Raw genomic sequence first — 18923 nt, 5'->3', positions numbered from 1 at the left:
CAATTAGTTTTGAACTCTTAATTTTTGAACACAGTCAAATTAGGCTTTAAAGTAGCTAGTCTGGCACTAGCAACACTGCTTCCATTCCAGCCTTCCATTCTTCCGGTCTGGCAACTCCACACGACGCCATTTCAAAACAAATGCGCGGCAACGAATTTTATTTCACACCGAAACCGAAACATTGAGTGAAAAGTCGTAAAGGGAGGCAGATAATCAAACAAAAATGGGAGCAAAAGCAACGAAAATGGAGGGCGAATATCTGCCGGATACGCCGACACTTAACAAAATGCGCCTGGCCAGCGAAAAACAGGAAAATGTGGAAATGACGACGCCGACTAGAGAGCAAAACAACGCTTTGCTAGATCCTCGATCTCCAAATGGCTGTCGTACGCCTTTAAATGTGAGTTGTTTTGTGATTTCTTTGTTTATTGGGGTTTTTAATGAGTGGGGTGTAGTTTGTGCAGTCAGGACAGCAAAAACCGCGGCCTGAGGAGGCTGAGGAGCAGGTGGCCACCAGCGAGAATGCCTTTGCAATGCTACGGAAACGATTGCTCAAAGGCTTTTCGCTCAATGATCCACGTTCTCCACAACTAAATCGCACTCCTTTGGTTCTGGACGAGGTGCGCTCCCTCAATCTGGACGACACCTTTGCCGATCTCTTCGTGGACACCAGGGCTGGCTCCGCCCAACGAGCAATGCCTGCTACTCCTCCCCAAGTGGATTTGGAGCAGAGCTGCGATAGCTTTGGCACACCACCGTCTGGTGTCCACAACAATAGTTCCCTGGAGATTGTTTCACTGCCCTTCGACGAGGAGGAGACCCTGCCGTGCGAGCATCAGCTGCTGCAGAAACGGGACCAAGATGCGGTCAAGATGGAGACTCCTCCGCCTGCACAGCAGCTCCACAGTGATCCCCGTTCGCCCAGCATGGGCGTCGATCGCACACCCATCATCTTCTGCGACGACGAGGAGGAGGAAGCTCGCGAGGCCCAGATGCTGGAGCACATCCTGGAAACTCTGACCCTGAATCTAAGCACTGGCAGCAGTCTGGCCTCCTTCGCCCCTGGCGAGGAACAGCCATCGACAGCTTTGCCGGCCAACAAGCATTTGGAGCGCGTGCGTTTGGGTCACAAGCGAAGGGTTCCGCCGCGCAAACCCGCCAGGGCCAACAAGCCAAAGATCTATGTCGATCAGGAGGAGGAGGACGAGCAGTCGCCAGTGGCAGTGGGATCCATCACGCCCAAGTCGAACAGTACACCCCTGTCCGCTCAGAAGCGTACCCCACTCAGCTGTGTCAAGAATAAGCCGCATCTGCGTTCGCGTTCCGTGGAAAAGGATCTTAGGAAGACACAGAATCCTCCAGTGCAGAGCTTCAATGATCAGTTGCGGCTGATTTCCGGCGGCGAGGTCCTAAACGGACCCATTTACTAACCTAGTTTAGTAGTTAACAATTGCCCACCTAAAACCCACCAAATCATTTTGCATCCCAGCATATTCATCTTTATACATATTTCAATAAATCATTTTATTAGTTTGAGTTCAAGTATTTTACCTTTTTAATTAGCATTTCTTTGAAACTTCATTCAACAAATAATGATTTATTTGCAAGGGATATTCATAAAAATTGTAAATGTTTGAAGTGATTTCTTCCGACCCTGTAATCGCAGTGTTTTATATACAATTTCTACATATACAAGGTTTAATTTAATTTTATTAAAACTGCCACACAATCTGCACTTAGTCATAAGAGTATTTTATATAAAAACTATTTGGTTGAGTGTAATATTGCATTATCTAAGTTTTTTGTGAGGACCAGTTTCAATTTCACTGTGACCCGGAATACATTCTTTATCAAAAATACATGTGTGCAAAAGCAAAAACCTCGATTTGAGTAATAAGTTAGAGCTTTAGTGATACTGTAGCTGCAGTTTGTCGAGCAGATGATCAATGGCCTCCTGGTCCAGCACCTCGTCGTTGGCCAGCACGCAGTCGAAGCCATCGGTCAGATCATCCAGATCGCACTCCGATGGCACGTCGTCGATTCCAGCGGTGAAGGTCCAACCTCGTGCGGATCGCGTCTCCGGACGAGAGGTAAGTCGCAGGGTAACGACCCTCTCCGTTCCGTATGTTTCCCGGAACCACTTGATGTCGTTCTTGCGCCGCACATCGCTGACCAGGATGTAGGGCGTCTGCTGGCGGCTCAAGGCCTCCTCCATCGCCACGCGACAAAAGTAGCCATAGTCCTGGGCCCGCACCTCGTCACTCCACACTATCATGTCGCGGCGATACTTCTCCTTGTAGGGACCATCGCTGAGCAGGGCATCCAGGTCCAGCTGCAGCTTGCGGGCCCACTCCGACTTGATCGGCTCCGAGATTCGAACGATCCGCGATCGGGAGCCCAATCTGAAAATTAAAGGTTATTGAATGTTGCGTTTATATTCATAAAACTAACTATCTAGAAGAGGTATCTCCACGTTGAAAGAGTGCTTAATTTTTTAGAAATAGTATTTTTCAAAATAAAAAGTATTTTTAAACTTAAATAACAATTTTATTTATTTTTATTTGTGTATATTTAGCTTTTCATGAAACAGAGATATTCTACCATATATTTATACAAAAGATTAGCTTGCAAATTATTTCTTGATATACAATTACGAAATAAACAATAATATTAGTATGAAGGGCATGCTTTTCATGCTTTATTTTTATTCCAGAAAGTTTAAATATTGTACAAGAATCGAAATACTTTTACTTAAATAAAGAACAATGCTTGCTTAACACGTTTAGTTAGGCAGAAAGGCCCTACAACTTATAATTTGAAAGCATTTGTATTGACATTTTGACACCAATTAACTCGATAAAATGGTGTTCTCTTTGGTAGCTTTGAGATAACATGGTATTACGAAAGGAGTTTCCTGCCAATTTACCTTTTCTGCAACCTCTCGGAAATGTAATCCTTGCCGCACTTTCGCTTTCCACTAATCAGCACGATTTTCATCATGTTTCGTATGGCCAACTTTCACTTTTTTTTCGTTCGCTCGTTATTTAGAAGTCCGCTGCCTCTGCTTCTGCCCTCGATATTGTGGGTTCTTCGTAGAGCTCATCAGATATTGTGTTTTCCCTGGCCTTCGACTTGTGCCGTATTTATATTGTATTGTATTTATGCAAATGTTTCGTTCAACAACTACGTTCGGCTTCAGATTTGTTTACCTTTTGTATTTCACTGGAAAGAACAGCCAGCTGGAGAGTTAATCGGTATCGTAGGCACATCGATTGTAAGTTAATCGAGCGGGCTTTTTGAAAGTGCCACAGATTTCATCAATTAAGTTCTTTTCAAATTAAAAACGCTATAAAATTATTGCTTTATATTTTAATTCGTAAAGTATTGTACGTGATCAAATTATTTAAGTTTTACGATTTAATATTTAGCAAATCTTTATTAGATTTTGAATACGCTTAAGTTCTTGTCTAAAAAGAAACACGATAAACACTTTTGATACCCATAATTATTTACTTATTCAAATCACTTGTCAATTCTTTATTTATATATCCTGTCAATGAATTAAGATAAAGTAAAAGCTGATGTTTACATTTCTCGGGTTTGTCTAACCCAGTAAAGTATTTTAATAATTTCCTTCTTAACATACATGTAGTTCACTTAATTAAAAGCCGTGCCTGCGTAAAAATCACCTGCCCTTGTAGACTTGCGTGTGCATTTTCGGATTGCCCCCTGGTCCGCCCCTTATCTGTAGTATTGCGATTGCTGCCAGTTGCCACTCGAGCCACCCACTGACGTCTCGGCAGAGCCACCGACCTGGGAGCCTGGGCCAATGCCGGTGGAATTTGGACCAGCCGACGGTCCGGTGGTCGCCACAACCGGAGCCCCCGATCCTCCAGCCGCACTGCCGAAGGAGGCGAGCACACTGCTGTAGTAGGAGGCATCGGCCACACACTCGGACTGATGGGGCGGACCCTTCTTGAGGCTGTGGTGCAGCGAGGCCTTGCCCTGGTGGCAGTCCTGCGCGTTGGCATTGTTGATCCTGGCCAAATTGGCCAGCGTGAGCGTGGAGTGGCCATGGATGGCGTTTTGGACGGATCCGGCGGATCCTGGTGGCGGTATGCTACCGATGCTACCGATGCTACCGATGCCACCTCCGACCGCGGCCAGTGGTCGGGACAGGGGACGGGCAATGGAGGCGGAGACGGAGGCGGGGGCAGAGGACGAGATGGCGGATACGGGGACAGACGACTCGGAGAGCTGCAAGGGGCAAGCGGGTTTTTATAGACAGGACAGCTTAGTTTAGGAGCCATAGCTACCACTCGCCTTGCGCTGCTTGTGCAACTCCAGGCCAAGAGCGACGCCGCCCAGATCCGACATCTTGGGCTGCTCCGCCATGGACGCCAGCTGTGGCAGTGGCTGCACATGTCTGTGATTGATGTGCGCCTGCAGGTCCCTCTGCGAAAGGTAGGTACGCCGGCACCCCGAGCTTCCGTACCGACTGCCGCCGTGGGTGCACATGAACACGGTGCCCAAGCCGCTCTGCTCCACGCGTAGCACCTTGTCCGTGCACCGCGGACAGCTTTTGATGGGCTCCGAGCGGGCGCACTTGAGGCAGAAGACGTGCTTGCAGGGTATCATTCGGCCGTAGACAAGGATCGGCTTGTCGCACTGATCGCAGCAGTGGATCATTGGGTTGAGCACCTTTTCGCCGATCAGGCTCACCTTGTGGCTCCACTTCAGGCGCAGCATTGGCTCCGGAGGTCCGCGTGACAATGTGGTGAAGGTGGGCGCCTCCAGCTGTGATATGTCCGCCTCCATGTCAACTGCAAAAGCGAGAGATAAGTTGAAAATTCCTTGGGATGCAACATGAGGAATTGATTGAGGCAAAGAAATACGTCGTTACACTCTCGTTAGTTATAACAAAATCTTATAAAACAAAAAACATATGTATTTATAAAACCTTTGTTAAATCGAAACTATGCGTACTTAACTGTTTCTATCCAATTTTAGTTATACTGTGGTAGCTTAACATTATCTTAATGTGACAATTTATAAGGAGACAAATCTGATTTCTACCAAAAGCGGACTATGCTAATTTTCATAATGGGAGTCCTTGTTAACTATACGATGGAGTAATTAAAATAAATAAATCATGGATGATCAGAGTAAGTCCGCATCTTTGCCTAACTTAAATCTGATATTAAGAAAGTGAAGGAGGCATAGATGGAGTGCAATCCTCCTTCTTGTTAACTATCCGAAGGAGTAATTAGAGAGCACTGATCAGAGTTAGTCTTCCGATCTTTGGCCATTCAATTCGATTGGAAAAACCTAATGAATCTCACTTGTTTGGCTGAGGACAGGCGGCGGCACCTGCTGCAGGACCTGTGGCTGTGGCGTTGGTGGCGTCATCTCCTCGGTGGCGGCGATCGTACCCTGTGCTCCTTGTGGCGGCTCTTCCAGTGGGGGTACCGCTTCCACTTCGGCCTCCTTGTCCAGATCCTGCAACACCGAATCCTCGGATGGCTCCAACCGGACGGGACTGTCCTCCAGGGTGGCACCACTGCTAACAAGCAGGGCTGAATCGGCGATACTGGTGTCGTCGATTTTCTTGCCACGACCGCGTCCCCGTCCTCGACCTCTCCCGCGGGCTCTGGTGCCACGCCCACGTCCACGACCACGCTTCCCTTCCTCCGTGTCCATGGTTCAGTCGTAATCCCCTGGGTTTTCTAGCCGATTTATGCGTTTTTCGGTTTTTGTTTAGCTCCGCATTTGCGCCCGGGCAGGGTTGTCAGCTCTACTTGCAGCAGCACGGTTTTAGTTTAGGATGACCATCCATCCGCTAATAACACTGAATGTTACAAAGTGGCAACGCTGGTCAGAATCAAATTTGGTTTAAAATATTTTACTTCATTAATTTATTTTTTATTCATAACAAAAACTTAAAATTAATAAAATTAATATATTAATTTTAAACTAAGACTGGTAGTTTTAAAATATTTGTTTTTGTTTTAAATGATTTTTAATTAAAATAATTGGGTGAACTTAATAAATATATTGAGGAACGATGGCAGCTGAACTCTTCTTTCATAAAAGAATGTAGCAACAAAGGAAACCCACTTTTTATTTTAAAGACTTTTTGTTTATTCGTTAGTAGTTAGTATGGCTTAGATATAATATTAGTTTATTGCACTTCTTACTTATAAAAGAAATGCTTAGTTCTCATAAAATTTTTTTTGATTGACATCAACTACATAAGGGGAAAGTGAAACCGATTTTATTTTATTTTCGTATTTTTTTTATTTAGTATGATGCTATATTCGTCATTATTCGTCATTATTTAAATAACGTATTACGTATTAGGAGATATTTGACTCTTTGGTTTGTTTAGAAATTGCGTTAAAAATAGTTAAAGTAAAAATGATTTATCTTTAAGTCAGTTACGAGTCGGCATCATCCACCTTGGGGGCGAGGTAGTATCGGATGTAGCCAAAGTCCTCGATAGGATATTCGACCAGTAGCGGAACCTCGGCGGCCAGGCAGATCTTCACGCGATCCGACAGGGGAGTGGCCTTGGTGAAGGTGTTCAGGTACCGCCCGGCGAAGGTCTGGGTTAATGGGTCCTTCACCTCGATGCTCACATCCATTTTGCTGCCCTCGGTCAGTTGGATATTGGCCGAACCCAAATCTCCGTTGGCCGAGAACTTAATGCCCTGTTTGGTGCAGGCGATCGTTAGGGATTCACTGAACATGCTCATGTCCCGGCAGATGCGGGCAAGCTCCGTTGAAGGCAGTTGAACGATGCAGGAGTAGTCCGTATCTGGAATTCCCAAGTGATCCTGGTCCAGATTCAGCAGTTTTAGTTCGTAGTCCGCTGAGCGCCCTTTGCCATCCGATTCGAAACTCAGCAAGATCTTGTCCGGTTTGTCGATGGCTTTAATTGTGACAGTATCGTCGCCATTGGCGCACTTGAGCACCTTGGCCAGGGATTTAAGGTCCAGTCCCAAGGAGACGTTGCGATCACAGCGGAATTTCTCAAAGCAATCCGATTGTAGGCTCAGAGCGACCAGTGACACATGCGAATTGTCCATTGACTGGAGCTGTTATCAAAAATTGGCACTCTTAAAAGTTTGGATTATACTGTAGGCGGAGGAGAAAACACTCCACTTCACCTGCAATCCAGAATCGCTGCAATCCAGCGTTCCCTGGGCAATTATCTCTTTCAGAGCATCGATGATCTTCTTCAGCAGCAAAGTCTGACCTAAACGCGCCTCCAGCATATTTCAAAAAGTAACAATCGCAATCCCGTTAATTTCACAACTGGAAATAAACATTCTAAGCTTAGTCAGCTGTTTCGCACCCGTATCAAAGTTGCCAGATTGTCCAAATCTAGTTTAAGCTTAATAGGGGCATTCCTGATTTGGAGTTTAACAGACCAGAACATTTTTTATTTAATTCTGATATTTAAATAAATTTTTCCAAATATATTTACCCAAATATTTATATTTGTTGTAGTATTAAATGTATATACCATAATTTAAATTTAAAAAAAACCTATGCGTAGTTTTGGGTGTTTTTTGGTAAAATATAATTTTAAGCATAGAAATCAGAAAAAGATCTTGAGCTGTTTCCCTTTTGGGACATCTGGCAACACAATCAAATAAAGTTCCGGGTTGGAGTGGAACCAATCCATTTAGTTACAAGTTCCAGTTCGGATTCAGCCATGTCCAATATGTTTACGCTGCACGACCATTTATTTATAACCAATTGCTAAGCTCTGCGATGGACACCGCCCAGTTGGAGCACGCTCCACCCGCAGATCCCGGTCCCAGCCGTAATCGTATGTGGCATATGTGGTGTCGCCTGTGTGCCAAAGACGACCTGGAGGGCAATAAAAATGTGTTCCTCAAAAACGAAGACTCCGGCGAGGCATTCTCCTTGGAACTGGCCACCGCCATTGGCAAGTACTTCTGGGTGAATGTGAGTGGGCCCTGGAACCTTGTTGGAAAATCCGGTTAACCATTGCTTTCTATTTTTCCCAATCCAGATAACACGGGGTGAGGAACTGCCGGAGATGATTTGCACTGAGTGCCTGTCGCTGGTCACCTCGCTGGTGAATTTCTCGGAGCGGATCACCCGGGTGCAGAAGCTCTACTGCATCCTGCAAAGCACGTCCAGTCAGGAGGACATAGATCTACACGAGCTGCGCTCAAAATTTGGTTTGCTGGACGAGGAGACTTTGACAGAGGTCCACTATGTGGATAGGAAGCCAAAACTGGACGTGGAGGTGGACTTCCTACCAGAGGAGTTGGAGAACCCATTAACGCCGGAGGGAAAGCTGAAGCAGGATCAGACTGACGAGGAACCAGAGCAGGAAGAGCCGGTTGACCAGGATCCAGACTACGAAGCCGACGAAGACGCCGTGCTACTAAAGCTTTGCGATGCTTATGGCATCCAGGACGACAACTCCTCCAGTGGCAGCTTGAGTGACTCCTCGCCAAGGCAAGAAAAAGCTGGAAAGGGGGCATCCGACTCCGACAAAAGACACCAGTGCAGCGAGTGTTTGCGTAACTATGCCACCGCCAGGACCCTGCAACGTCACCTACGGCAGGATCATGGCAAGATTGAGCAGTCATCGGATCAGTTTCAATGTCCAGATTGCCCCAAAAAGTTCCGGCTTCACTATCAGCTGGAGCGGCACAGGAACTGGCACGTGCCCCTGCCCAAGCGAAAGCAATATGCCTGCAATAGTTGCGACAAGAAGTTCGCCACCAGTGCGTCCGCCCAGCAGCACGAACAGTATATGCACCTGGATGAGCGGCCGAGGCCGGTGATTTGCGAACAGTGCGGCGTGGGTGTCCATTCGATGAGCGCGCTCAAGGAGCATGTCCTTAAGCACACAGACTATGCGCCCTTCGATTGTGAGGTGTGCAAGAAGTGCTTCAAGTCGGCCAATCGATTGAAACGCCACAAGGACACGCACGATCCGCACAAGTACATCTGCCCGGAGTGCGGCATGCAGCTGAATTCGCGGACCACTCTGAATCGCCATCGGCTGGTGCACACGGATCAAATGCAGCACAAATGCGACTACTGTGGCCGGGAGTTCAAGCGGGCCAAGGCCCTCAAGAACCACCTCATCCTGCACACTGGCTTAAAGCCGTACTCCTGCGACTTTTGTGATCGCACCTTTGCCAATGGCTCTAACTGTCGCACGCACAAGAAGAAATCGCATCCCGAGGAGCTGGCCGCTCAGGAGGCGGCGGGCGGTGGCAAGTCCCATAACCGAAATATTCCCAAGCTGGAGGCGCTCAAGGCGTTGTAAGTAAACTCTGAAAAAAATTACGTTTTCCTAGTTATATCTTTACTATTTTTAGCACCAAAAACAAGGACAACCTTTCGCCGGTGGCCACCAAACAAAGCGGTTGTTTCGCCTTCGGAAAGAAACCCAAGCAATCCATCAAGGATGCTGCCAGTCTCCCGCCTGCTTCGAATCCCACTCCCCCTCAAGACGCCCAGCCAGAACCAGCGCCAAATCCTTCAGCTTCGGCCATACCCACGATAGACAATATATACAATCACATCATGATTGACTACCGCTGAGGACTACTAGCCTTTAGGCTAGAGTGATTCTTAACTTATAAGTTTCATTGAAATTCAAAATCTGTTTACTTGCTACTAGTAGCACAAATTTTTATTTTGAAGTTTAAAAATGTTATTTTAAAAAATGTATAAAAAATAGTTGTTTTTTTTGTTTTGGAACAAATACAAAGTGACTTCAAATCTGTTGATGTTTTGATTATTTATATAGAAACCGCAGAAACAGAGTAATGATTTGTGGCAAAGGTATTTTGATTTCTATAAAATTAAAAATATTTAAACTAGCCATGTATTCGAGAACTAAATTGACGGAGCGCGGAAAACGGTTTTAAATGGACCCGGCGATTGGCGCATGTGCCTTGGGGTTTGGAGTCAGAATCTTTGGCACAGACAAGTCACCCCCATTTATCCTGGTATAAGGGAATTTAGTTCAGTTGACAGCGTGCGCCTACCTCGTGTCCTGCTCTTCATTAATATTTCCTAAAACATTTTCGCCCAAATCGAGTGAATTAAATCGTTGAAGATGTGTGAAAAACCATAGGATATTCCTCAATCTAAAAATGGAAAAATTGGGCTATAAGCAAAGTGAAATGAAAGTGTGAGGAACACTTTACTCAGATGTGAGAGCCGAAAAATCAAAAAAATCGATTTATCCCCCAATAAAAACAAAGTGAATTAAGTGGCCAAAAGCGCCCGATGAATTTCAAATAAACCCACTGTGCTTTAAAACGTTTAATTTGTGCGTTAAAAACTGTAGGCTTTAAAACCGAAAAAAGTCGTTAAATTCAATATAAATTGAAATAAGTAAAGAGAATAAATCAAAAGAGCAGGCGGAGCAGCTGACATAAAAAAAAACTGAACAAAATTATTAATAAACAAATCAAAAGTGTAAGTAATTTTTAAACGAAAATTATTTAAATAAAATATTAAGTTTAAATAAATTTAAAGTGACTGTACAGCCCTGGTTTTCACAGCTGTTTCTTTTCCGCCGCATCCCTGGTTTTCGGTTTTCGGAATCAGTTCGCTCGCGAACAACACGATAGAACAACAAAAATTTCATTTGGCTGCGCGAAATTACTCAAAAAATCATTGTTTTTAGTATGCTGGGATATAATTAAATGTGTGACAAGATAGCTTCGGCTAACGAAATATTAAAGAGTGACTGTTTTTAAAATCGGCCTTTGTTTTACCACCGTTTTTGTCGGCGTTTTTCCCACTTGTTTTTTACGCACACTACTACTTATCGGCCTGTATGTGTGAGTGATGTGAGTGTTTGTGTGAATAAAAAAATCGATTCTGTTGTAAGTTTTTGCCATTAATTAACTCCGCTACAAATTTAATAAATCTTTTTGAATCGATGGATATGTGTAACATGTCTGTTGGGTTGACCAAACCCCAGACATCATAGAAATCTCGTTATGCTGGTCGGTTGTTGCTGTTTATAAAGCCAAACCAGTCCTAAAAAAGTGGCGTGGGCGGACTTGAAGTTTGCCATCGGAGACAAAGTCCCAAAGTTGCCACAAAGTTGAGCATAGTATCTGTAATCCGACGACGCAACAGTGCATTCTAAAATCGGTGCAGCAAGCTCGGTTTAATTTACCGTGCAGCCCGGAATTGGAGTTTAATTGTGCGTTCTATGAAATCCTATTGGATGTTATGAGTTTTTTAAGATCAAGGCTCTTAAAAAGTACAAAGATGTAACCCAAGGATAAAAACATACATTTCGAAATCGATGCTGTTAATTTATTTGTTCTTAAAACCCCTCGCTCTAATTACTTAAACCAATCAAAACTCATACTAATCAATGATATCTAATTGGATCAAAACCTAAATCCAGATAAACTTACTCTACCGATTCAAAACAAAAAAAAAGTTTTTTATTTTTTTTATTTTCTCCCCTTTCAATGTTAGCCAAAGATAATGCAGTGTTTTAAAGAAATTAAAGTTTTAAAATATTAAATATTTCTGTAAAAAAAACACTGATATCGGTTTTACCTCATTTGACCCCTGAAGACGAGAAAAGTCTTGTTATAACTTATGTTTTATAAAACCTATATGGAAATCGACACTATTTTAACATTTAACATGTAATGAGATTCAAAGACTCCTTGCTAGACTTTGTTGTGATTCATGAGCCTTAATCCGGGAAACCTACTAAGAAATGGTTAAACTATTTAAAAATGTTTAATTCACTACCGAATTCTTCTTGAGAATAAGGATTAGAACGTGGAGCTCTTGCAAACTAGAAGATCCAAACAAAAGTTTATGTGGCAGCAAAAAAGAGAAGCCGCAAACCGCACTATCTTTTTGGCTTGACCCAAATTGCAGCTGCAACCTCTGAACTTCCTCCTGTGGCCTTTGCTTTGTCTTTGTTCCCTAAACTTCATTGTCCTTCTGTGTCGCGGTTGCTTTCCCACTTCAGAATCTTACTTCTCACTTCGTTTTTTTCTTCGATTTTTTTTTATCATTTAATGTGCGGCAAGTTAATTGCCGAAAGAACTTTGCCGAGCTGTTGCTGCTGTCGCCTTTTATCTGTGGCAAGTTTTTAAAGTACCTCACCCCGCCCCGGCTCATTTTAGCCAGGACGAAATTAAAAATTCGCCCGCCGGCCTCATTAGTTGGCAATTATGGCCCATTGGACCCACCAGGCCAAATGGCTTGTCAAAGTAAGAATTTCCTTATTGAAATTGTTTTGCCCTGCGGCCTTAAGGCTGAAGATTCTCCAGTTCTTTGGTTATCAATAGGTCTGCCATTTTTTTCCCCCATGCCAGACTGCAAATGCTCATTTCCTCCCGCTTAAATGACTTTTCATTTCTATTTGACGGAGGCGGCATTTTAATTAGATGTTTTTAGCTGAATACACACGACACCCGATACGCCCTAGTGAGGAAAAGTCCTGGTTGCTTGGGACGGGATGCATTCGCCTTGGAAAAGTTTGCAGTTTTCCGTTAGGGTTGGCTCTGAGTCCATTGACCAGGCTAGGCATCCCCTTAATCCTAGTTCAAATCGGGGGTGGAAGGCAATTGATTTCAGAGGGGTTTCTAATATTATATTGCATCCTAGTGCTCCCTGGGTGAAAAAAAGATTGCAATTTTCGAATGTTACCAAAATCACATATTATCATATAGAAAACGTTTAATCGTTGACAAGTTCACTAATAATTTTTTTTTTTTAATTTAACGTATAAATATTGAATTGTTCTTGTTACAAACTTTTAAATTTCCCGTCCAGTTGGGCTTGAGTAAAAGCCTAATGTATATAAGCTCGTTTCAATCTTAAACATTTTATATACAAATAACAAATGTTATCTTTAAGTTTGTTTTTTTTTGTTTTTGTTGATTGTTGTCATAAAAATGTATTCCTTGTTTGACCTTCTGGTTTGACTTTATCATAACTGTCACTACGATAAATGGTGAATAAAACTTACATTAAACAATGAGGGCTTATCTAATTAGGTCAACTTGTGAAAAATTAAAAGAATTTACAAAAAAATTACAGCAAAAAAAAAATCGAAGAGTATTATCTGTAGTTAATTTATTACTTATTACACTTAGGAAATAAATTTAATTTTATTTAAATATGATGCTTACATGATAGTTACCTGTTTAACGTGTTTCTCATGAGCTTTATTTCCGATATTCTTTTATGACATATTCTTATCTACATGCAAATCTTTAAAGTGCATTTCTTATCTTAATTGAATGTTCTTTATTCATGTCAGCTGCTCAGCTGGCGCTTCAATAAAAGTTGCCTTGTGGTAGTCTTCTGCCCCATATCAACACTCATAAAATGGAAAAAACTCTTGCCAGACGCAGCCAACTAGCTTCATATCTTGGCCGTTAGTCAATTTTATTTGTTATCTATGTCTTTCCATGGCTGGCTTATTTGGCTCTTGAATACCGCCGACGCAAAATGCTGAAATATAATCCACTTGGCATACGCATGGCTAAAGAGCCTTTCTTCATTCATTCATTCACATATTGATAAGCTTTGGTCAACTTTGTGTCATGGTTTTCGGCCATGACACAAAATGTTTATTTTAGTGATCTGAAGTAATGAATGTAAGGTTTTTAGAAGTGTTTACTTATAGGAGATACATTACTCTTGAAATTATGTGCAACATCATATAAATAATTATATTGTATTTACTGACGGTACTTCTCAACGAGTTCCACGTAAATATTTTTTTAAAGGAAATTTCTAAATGTTGGTCCTTATTTTTTATGGGTTAAACATTTGTTTCCCAAAAAAAATTTTATATGTAAAAAATTGTTAAAAGTAAGATATATCTAATAATGTATAGTAAATAAAAAACAGAAAAAGCATTATCAGCACATTTACTTAATTTGTAAATAATTTAAACTAATTTAAACGAATTAAATTTAAAATGGTAAACGGAGATGGAAATGATTCTACTTTACTTTACATTTGACTTTACATTGATTTTTAACATTTCGGTAGGCTGTTAAGTGCAATGTTGTTATACTTTGTTAGATTTCTATGTTTTATTCGTTCTATAAAATTTGAGTAAAACCTGTAAGCTGTAAATCTTTTTTAAAAGCTTTTAGTTCAATGTGTAGACTTTAAGATATAACAGATTTTCTGTTCTAAAAAAAATACAGGACTAAGTTGAAAATCCAAAAATATAACTGATGTACTGTATAAAAGCACTTGATATCCAAAAATATAACTGATGTACTGTATAAAAGTACTTGTTATCCAAAAATATAACTGATGTACTGTATAAAAGTACTTGTTCTATTTTTCATTGAATAATGAACCCTTGTAACTTTTGGAATATAACAAACTTTCTTCACAAGATTTTCAGGACTGTGTCTAAATTTAGAAATATAACTGATTTTCTGTGTAAAAGTATCAAGTTTTAAGTGTCTACATATTATTTCGTGTCTTGTACGTAACATTTAACTTTGAGCCGTGTAATTGTTTTGTAGATTTTTCCGTATACACTGTAGAACATCTGCATTGTGTCTAAATCTCGAAATATATTTAGTTTTTTTTAAATATTCATATACAACTATGTTAAAGCAGTCTGGCTGAATTAAAACATGTTATTCTATTTACAACTATAATTGCAAATGTTTATATTGTCTGTATTTCATATAACTAACACAGAAATAAACCATATTTAGTTATACATATATATAGTAGCAAATCTTTAATAAAACATTCGGAACAATAGAACACTAAAAAATAGAACAGATTTTTGTTTAAAAGCATTCTCATTTTTAGTTATACATTTTAGGTAGCAAAGGTTTTATATAACATTTGAAAGTAAACTAAGAAATATAACAGATTGTTGTTTAAAAGTTTTCTCATAGAAATAAACCATTTTTAAGTTATATATTTTTAGTAGCTAAGCTTCTATTTGACATTCGTAGCAAAAATAAACTATGAAATATAACAGATTTTTGTTATAAAGTATTCTCATAAATTTTATATTTTCTTTGTTTATTATAGTGCTATAAAATTTCTACTTGTATAACAGTGAAAAGCCCACCCCTCTTTTTAGACAAATGAAATGAACAACCCCATTAAAGTGAATTTGGCACCCCTGTTTGTGTTTACTTCTACTATAAAGCACCCCCGACTATTATAATGAATAAAGAGATTTCCCCTACACTTATACCAATAGAATTTGAGATGGTCTCCTTGCTCACTCAGCTGCGAAGATAATGAACGAGTTAAAAGTGCATATTCCCCTATTTGAAATCCTCAGAGTGCCTTGCTTTGCCAAGGCTTCTGCGGAATAGCAAAAAACTAGTGGCACGCATATAAATTGCACGTTATTACCCGGTGCAACTGAAACTGTAGAGTTGGACAGACATTGCATCCCTTGACGGTCACATTTTTTGCAAGCATTTTTTTTTTTGCATTTCACACTAACAGAAAAATAAGCAACCCATGCAAAATGAGTAAAAAAAAGCAAAGCTTTTACTTTAATTAAATGCGTGCGTGTTGGGAGAGTCCCAATTTAGATTTTCTCTGACTTTGTTCTATATCCCCCAGATGTTGGTGCCTTGATTAACGGCAGCGCTCCTTTCCGATGCTCCTTGCTCCCCGATGATTTTGCATAGCGCACTTTTATGCTGATTGAGTGCGGCTTATCTGCATTGCCATACGCCATATGCTATATGCTATTTGCTATATGCGGGAGTTCGGTAAGCCGGCCTGAGTTATGACATAACTCATCCGATGGTCGTTTATGTCAATTGTAAGCAAATCAGCGCTGGGGCATTATCCATAAAAATATGGAGACCGTATATAAGAAAGTAACCGCAGCGAAAACCGAGACAAATGTCATTATTAAAATGGGCATAAAAATAACAAATGACATCTCGGCGAATGTAGTGCGAGGGTGGATTGGTGACTCTTTAAAAATAATAAATGTTATTTATTTTTGAATTTAAAAACTTCACAATTAATACATTTTGAAAAACCGAGTTGACAAACTAGGTACTAGATTGGTATTGTAAAACTTACTGTTTAGAGTTTAAAAATGAAAATGCTTTTAAGTTCTGGATATAGTTTAAGGCATAAAATATTTGTTCCAACATAAATATTACAATATTTACAATATTTTTATCAAAGAAACTAACTGCATCTCTTAAATTTAAAATCGGTATCTTTTAAAATAAAGTTGGAGTTAGTAAAAAAACAGTTCTATGAAAATGAATTCAAGTAATTTTTGCATTAAAGCTGCAAAAATAACGCATTCAAACAAAATGCAGTTCATATTTAAATTCCTATTGCCCTCAGTTATTTTAAACAAACCAAGGCTAGACATCAAAAACTTTTAAGCTCTGAATTTAAGCAATAACAAATGCTATTTTGTTATCATCCCTCGCATGTTGATGGTCAGACGCATCCTTTAAGCAATAAAATACCAAGCTAAAAGCCCTTCAAAATGACACAGAGAGTGGTTTGTTGTTATTGTTGGCTGGTACGGCGGCTGCTTCTGTATGGAGCAAGTGCTATAAATTTGAAGTATTAAAACAGATATCGAATGGATTATTTTTAATATATGACCAACCATATATTCGAGAGCAGACATTCCGTACAAAACCCGTAGACGCAAAGCCGGCCATCGAAAAACTGCAGCCTGTGGCAGAGGCGAAAGCCCATTGATGCTGGTGCAGCCAAGGCGAGCCGAATCGCAATTAGCCCGCTGGTGCAAGTGCCTCCCACAGAGAGAACACTGCCCACACCGCCCACGCCGCCCACACCGTTCACACCCACATATCCTTATCCTAGTCGAGTGTTGCTACAAATTGCCATCAGCAGCATCCTCGCCCTCAGTTCCACCGACACCACCAACTTCCTCGTCCTCATCCTCATCCTCATCCTCATCCGCATTAGCATTGCCAACTCTCGAAGCATCACAGCTGGCATTTTCCGCTGCGTAATCCTTTTATTAATCCCCTTGGCTTGGTCTAAAATCCTTTACACTGCTGTTGGCACTTTTGCAAATCATGAAAAAGAAACCGCAAGCTTAAGAAAAATATGTAGTACCAGTGCAGCCTGTGGGCTCGACTATTTTATGCGCAGGCTTTGCAACTTAAGCGATTATTCGCAAAGAGGATATATTTAATTTCTTTCAATAACTGATGAAGAAGGTATTGTCTTATCCCATGAGCTTTATCATGATTAAATCGACTTATAGCCGGTTAAAAACGGTTTATATACTCCTATTTAGGCCAGAATTCATGTTCTCCAAAAAGGTGTCAAGCTAAAAATACTTCTTGGATTTAAGTACATACCAAGTCATTACTACAGTATTTTGTGCTTTTAAATTTCTAGTGATCCTCAATATTGATCAAATACATAAATACTGTAAGAATTAATTTTTTAAGAATGGTTTGGCTTAAAGACATTAAAACTGCAAGTACTAATTAGCCAAAAGATTTTATTGACTGACAATAGATACATCCTTGCCCCAACTACTCTTGATACCCTTTGATAATTCTAAGATAATAATTAGCAAACCTACGCAGAACTCCTTGGCCGCTTGTCTTAAGCTTCGTGGCTAAATTCTCAAAAATTCGCTGCAATGTTTAGCGAATATTAAAAATTAATTGGCCAAGGGTATATATCCTTAACAGCAGCAGTGCACCATTCCCCAATGCCCTTACCTCTTTTTGCCCAAACAGCGTGGAATATTTATGGGCGCCGTGTAATTTGTGTTGATTATTTTGCCTTGTTTGTTGTTACTGCTGAGTGGAGCAGCTGCTGGTCCCGGCCAAGTGCTAAAAAGTATTACGCATTTCTTGGCGTATGGTTTTTTAATAAAGCGAATTAATCAGGACCCAGGACCTCGACGGTAACAGCAAAAGCTGTTGAGACTTCGGGTTTCATTCTCCGACCAGCAGCCGCCTTTTTCATTTTGCGAGTTGTCCTGTCCGCAGCGAGCGGGTAAAGCGCGCTCAACATTAAAAATTCAAAATGCACTTAACGAAGCATAACGCGTAAACCGATAGCCAAGTTGGGCTAGGGTGACCGGAATATAGGGTGTTGTCCCTTTTTAATGCTATTGGCAAAAGGTGCTACGTGAGCGTCTTTTGAGGGGATCACAACAGGCAGAGAAGGCCTAGAACACGAATATTTAACACTCTAAAAGTTAATTGGAAAAGACAAATTAGTCAATAATTCTTGTCAGATCGTTGATATTTTAATTGTTTAATTTCTTCTTTAGAAAACAAAATTCATTTAAAACAGTTTCTGCCTTTTTTACGGTAAACCTCCAATTCCATTGGCAAATCCGTGATAATTCTTATTTATACACTGATTAGTCATGGTCAATAGTGTAAAATAGTCTTTTCAGAACTTAATTTTCAAAATAAGATAAATTATACATTTTATTTAGAAACCATAAACATAAGCAGAAACACCATGTTAGGGCATATTTGAGTCCACACTAGCCTGTCCATCAACATCTCCATTTTGTCAAATATATTGTAAAATCTTTTTGAGTTGGTGGCACTTTATCAACATTAGCGTTTCTTGTTGCCTTTTTTTAAGCGTTTTGTGTTGCCGTTCTGCTGCTTTTTTCACGCACCACGCGCAAAGGGGTTTGGGCCAGGCTAATTCAATTAGCTTGACTTTGCCACTTAAGCTTTGCCTTTTAATAACAAGCAGACGGTTAAGTACTTTACTTTGCGCCCAGGCAGTCGGGCAGTCAGGGGGATGCCACCCGAATACATTTAAGTTGAATGTGCGGGAAAAGGCAACAACAGCGAAAAGTGAAAATTAAACAATTTAGTGCTTATAACCTATCGGTTAAATCAAGGCTTGGTCATAAATCATGGGCA

The 18923-nt window shown here is 40.8% G+C and overlaps 6 protein-coding genes across 7 annotated transcripts in view; 3 read left to right on the top strand and 3 right to left on the bottom strand.

The window, feature by feature from the left end:
* Positions 1-110: 110 nt before the first annotated feature.
* Positions 111-1542, top strand: LOC128263382 (uncharacterized). Its single transcript, XM_052998409.1, has 2 exons — positions 111-400; positions 456-1542. The coding sequence occupies exons 1-2, from the start codon at positions 224-226 to the stop codon at positions 1428-1430; spliced, it is 1152 nt and encodes a 383-aa protein (XP_052854369.1). The 5' UTR covers positions 111-223; the 3' UTR covers positions 1431-1542.
* A 150-nt stretch (positions 1543-1692) lies between these two features.
* On the bottom strand, positions 1693-3236 carry LOC128263390 (phosphomevalonate kinase). The gene is made up of 2 exons (XM_052998422.1): positions 2927-3236; positions 1693-2402 (listed from the first exon to the last, which is right to left on the bottom strand). The coding sequence occupies exons 1-2, from the start codon at positions 2998-3000 to the stop codon at positions 1907-1909; spliced, it is 570 nt and encodes a 189-aa protein (XP_052854382.1). The 5' UTR covers positions 3001-3236; the 3' UTR covers positions 1693-1906.
* Positions 3237-3522: 286 nt separating this feature from the next.
* On the bottom strand, positions 3523-5821 carry LOC128263378 (E3 ubiquitin-protein ligase Hakai). Its single transcript, XM_052998404.1, has 3 exons — positions 5343-5821; positions 4324-4823; positions 3523-4257 (listed from the first exon to the last, which is right to left on the bottom strand). The coding sequence occupies exons 1-3, from the start codon at positions 5698-5700 to the stop codon at positions 3742-3744; spliced, it is 1374 nt and encodes a 457-aa protein (XP_052854364.1). The 5' UTR covers positions 5701-5821; the 3' UTR covers positions 3523-3741.
* A 447-nt stretch (positions 5822-6268) lies between these two features.
* On the bottom strand, positions 6269-18273 carry LOC128263385 (proliferating cell nuclear antigen 2). Of its 2 annotated transcripts, XM_052998413.1 has the most exons (3): positions 17748-18273; positions 7170-7317; positions 6269-7097 (listed from the first exon to the last, which is right to left on the bottom strand). In XM_052998413.1, the coding sequence occupies exons 2-3, from the start codon at positions 7275-7277 to the stop codon at positions 6438-6440; spliced, it is 768 nt and encodes a 255-aa protein (XP_052854373.1). In that variant the 5' UTR covers positions 7278-7317; positions 17748-18273; the 3' UTR covers positions 6269-6437. The 2 variants fall into 2 exon arrangements, with proteins under 2 accessions (XP_052854373.1, XP_052854372.1); XM_052998412.1 differs by lacking the exon at positions 17748-18273 and having other exon boundaries at positions 6270-7097; positions 7170-7354.
* On the top strand, positions 7630-9677 carry LOC128263507 (zinc finger protein weckle; the record flags this gene model as incomplete). Its single annotated transcript, XM_052998586.1, has 3 exons — positions 7630-7977; positions 8045-9318; positions 9375-9677. Coding segments are annotated over 3 exons (1848 nt in total), but the record flags the coding sequence as incomplete, so codon positions are not given.
* Positions 10606-18923, top strand: part of LOC128263372 (tyrosine-protein phosphatase Lar) — a 122887-nt gene continuing 114569 nt past the window's right edge. Inside the window, 1 exon segment of the mRNA XM_052998399.1 lies at positions 10606-10898. The gene's annotated coding sequence lies outside the window, so the exon portion shown is untranslated.

The sequence above is a fragment of the Drosophila gunungcola genome, unplaced genomic scaffold (genome assembly GCF_025200985.1).
Source record: "Drosophila gunungcola strain Sukarami unplaced genomic scaffold, Dgunungcola_SK_2 000001F, whole genome shotgun sequence".
In the NCBI taxonomy this organism is placed as follows: domain Eukaryota; kingdom Metazoa; phylum Arthropoda; class Insecta; order Diptera; family Drosophilidae; genus Drosophila; species Drosophila gunungcola.
Note: the sequence above shows the minus strand (reverse complement) of the source record. Positions and strands in the feature narration are given on the sequence as shown.

Bases quoted from the DNA above. Each gene is read 5' to 3' on its own strand.
- LOC128263385 (XM_052998413.1), bottom strand. From the start codon at position 7,277: ATGCTGGAGGCGCGTTTAGGTCAGACTTTGCTGCTGAAGAAGATCATC. The intron at 7,098-7,169 runs GTGAAGTGGAGT...TTTTGATAACAG, and splicing joins GCAGCGATTCTGGATTGCAG to CTCCAGTCAATGGACAATTC.
- LOC128263382 (XM_052998409.1), top strand. From the start codon at position 224: ATGGGAGCAAAAGCAACGAAAATGGAGGGCGAATATCTGCCGGATACG. The intron at 401-455 runs GTGAGTTGTTTT...AGTGGGGTGTAG, and splicing joins GCTGTCGTACGCCTTTAAAT to TTTGTGCAGTCAGGACAGCA.
- LOC128263390 (XM_052998422.1), bottom strand. From the start codon at position 3,000: ATGATGAAAATCGTGCTGATTAGTGGAAAGCGAAAGTGCGGCAAGGAT. The intron at 2,403-2,926 runs GTAAATTGGCAG...TTTAATTTTCAG, and splicing joins TCCGAGAGGTTGCAGAAAAG to ATTGGGCTCCCGATCGCGGA.
- LOC128263378 (XM_052998404.1), bottom strand. From the start codon at position 5,700: ATGGACACGGAGGAAGGGAAGCGTGGTCGTGGACGTGGGCGTGGCACC. The intron at 4,824-5,342 runs GTGAGATTCATT...TCGCTTTTGCAG, and splicing joins GCCTGTCCTCAGCCAAACAA to TTGACATGGAGGCGGACATA. The intron at 4,258-4,323 runs GCGAGTGGTAGC...TGCCCCTTGCAG, and splicing joins AGTTGCACAAGCAGCGCAAG to CTCTCCGAGTCGTCTGTCCC.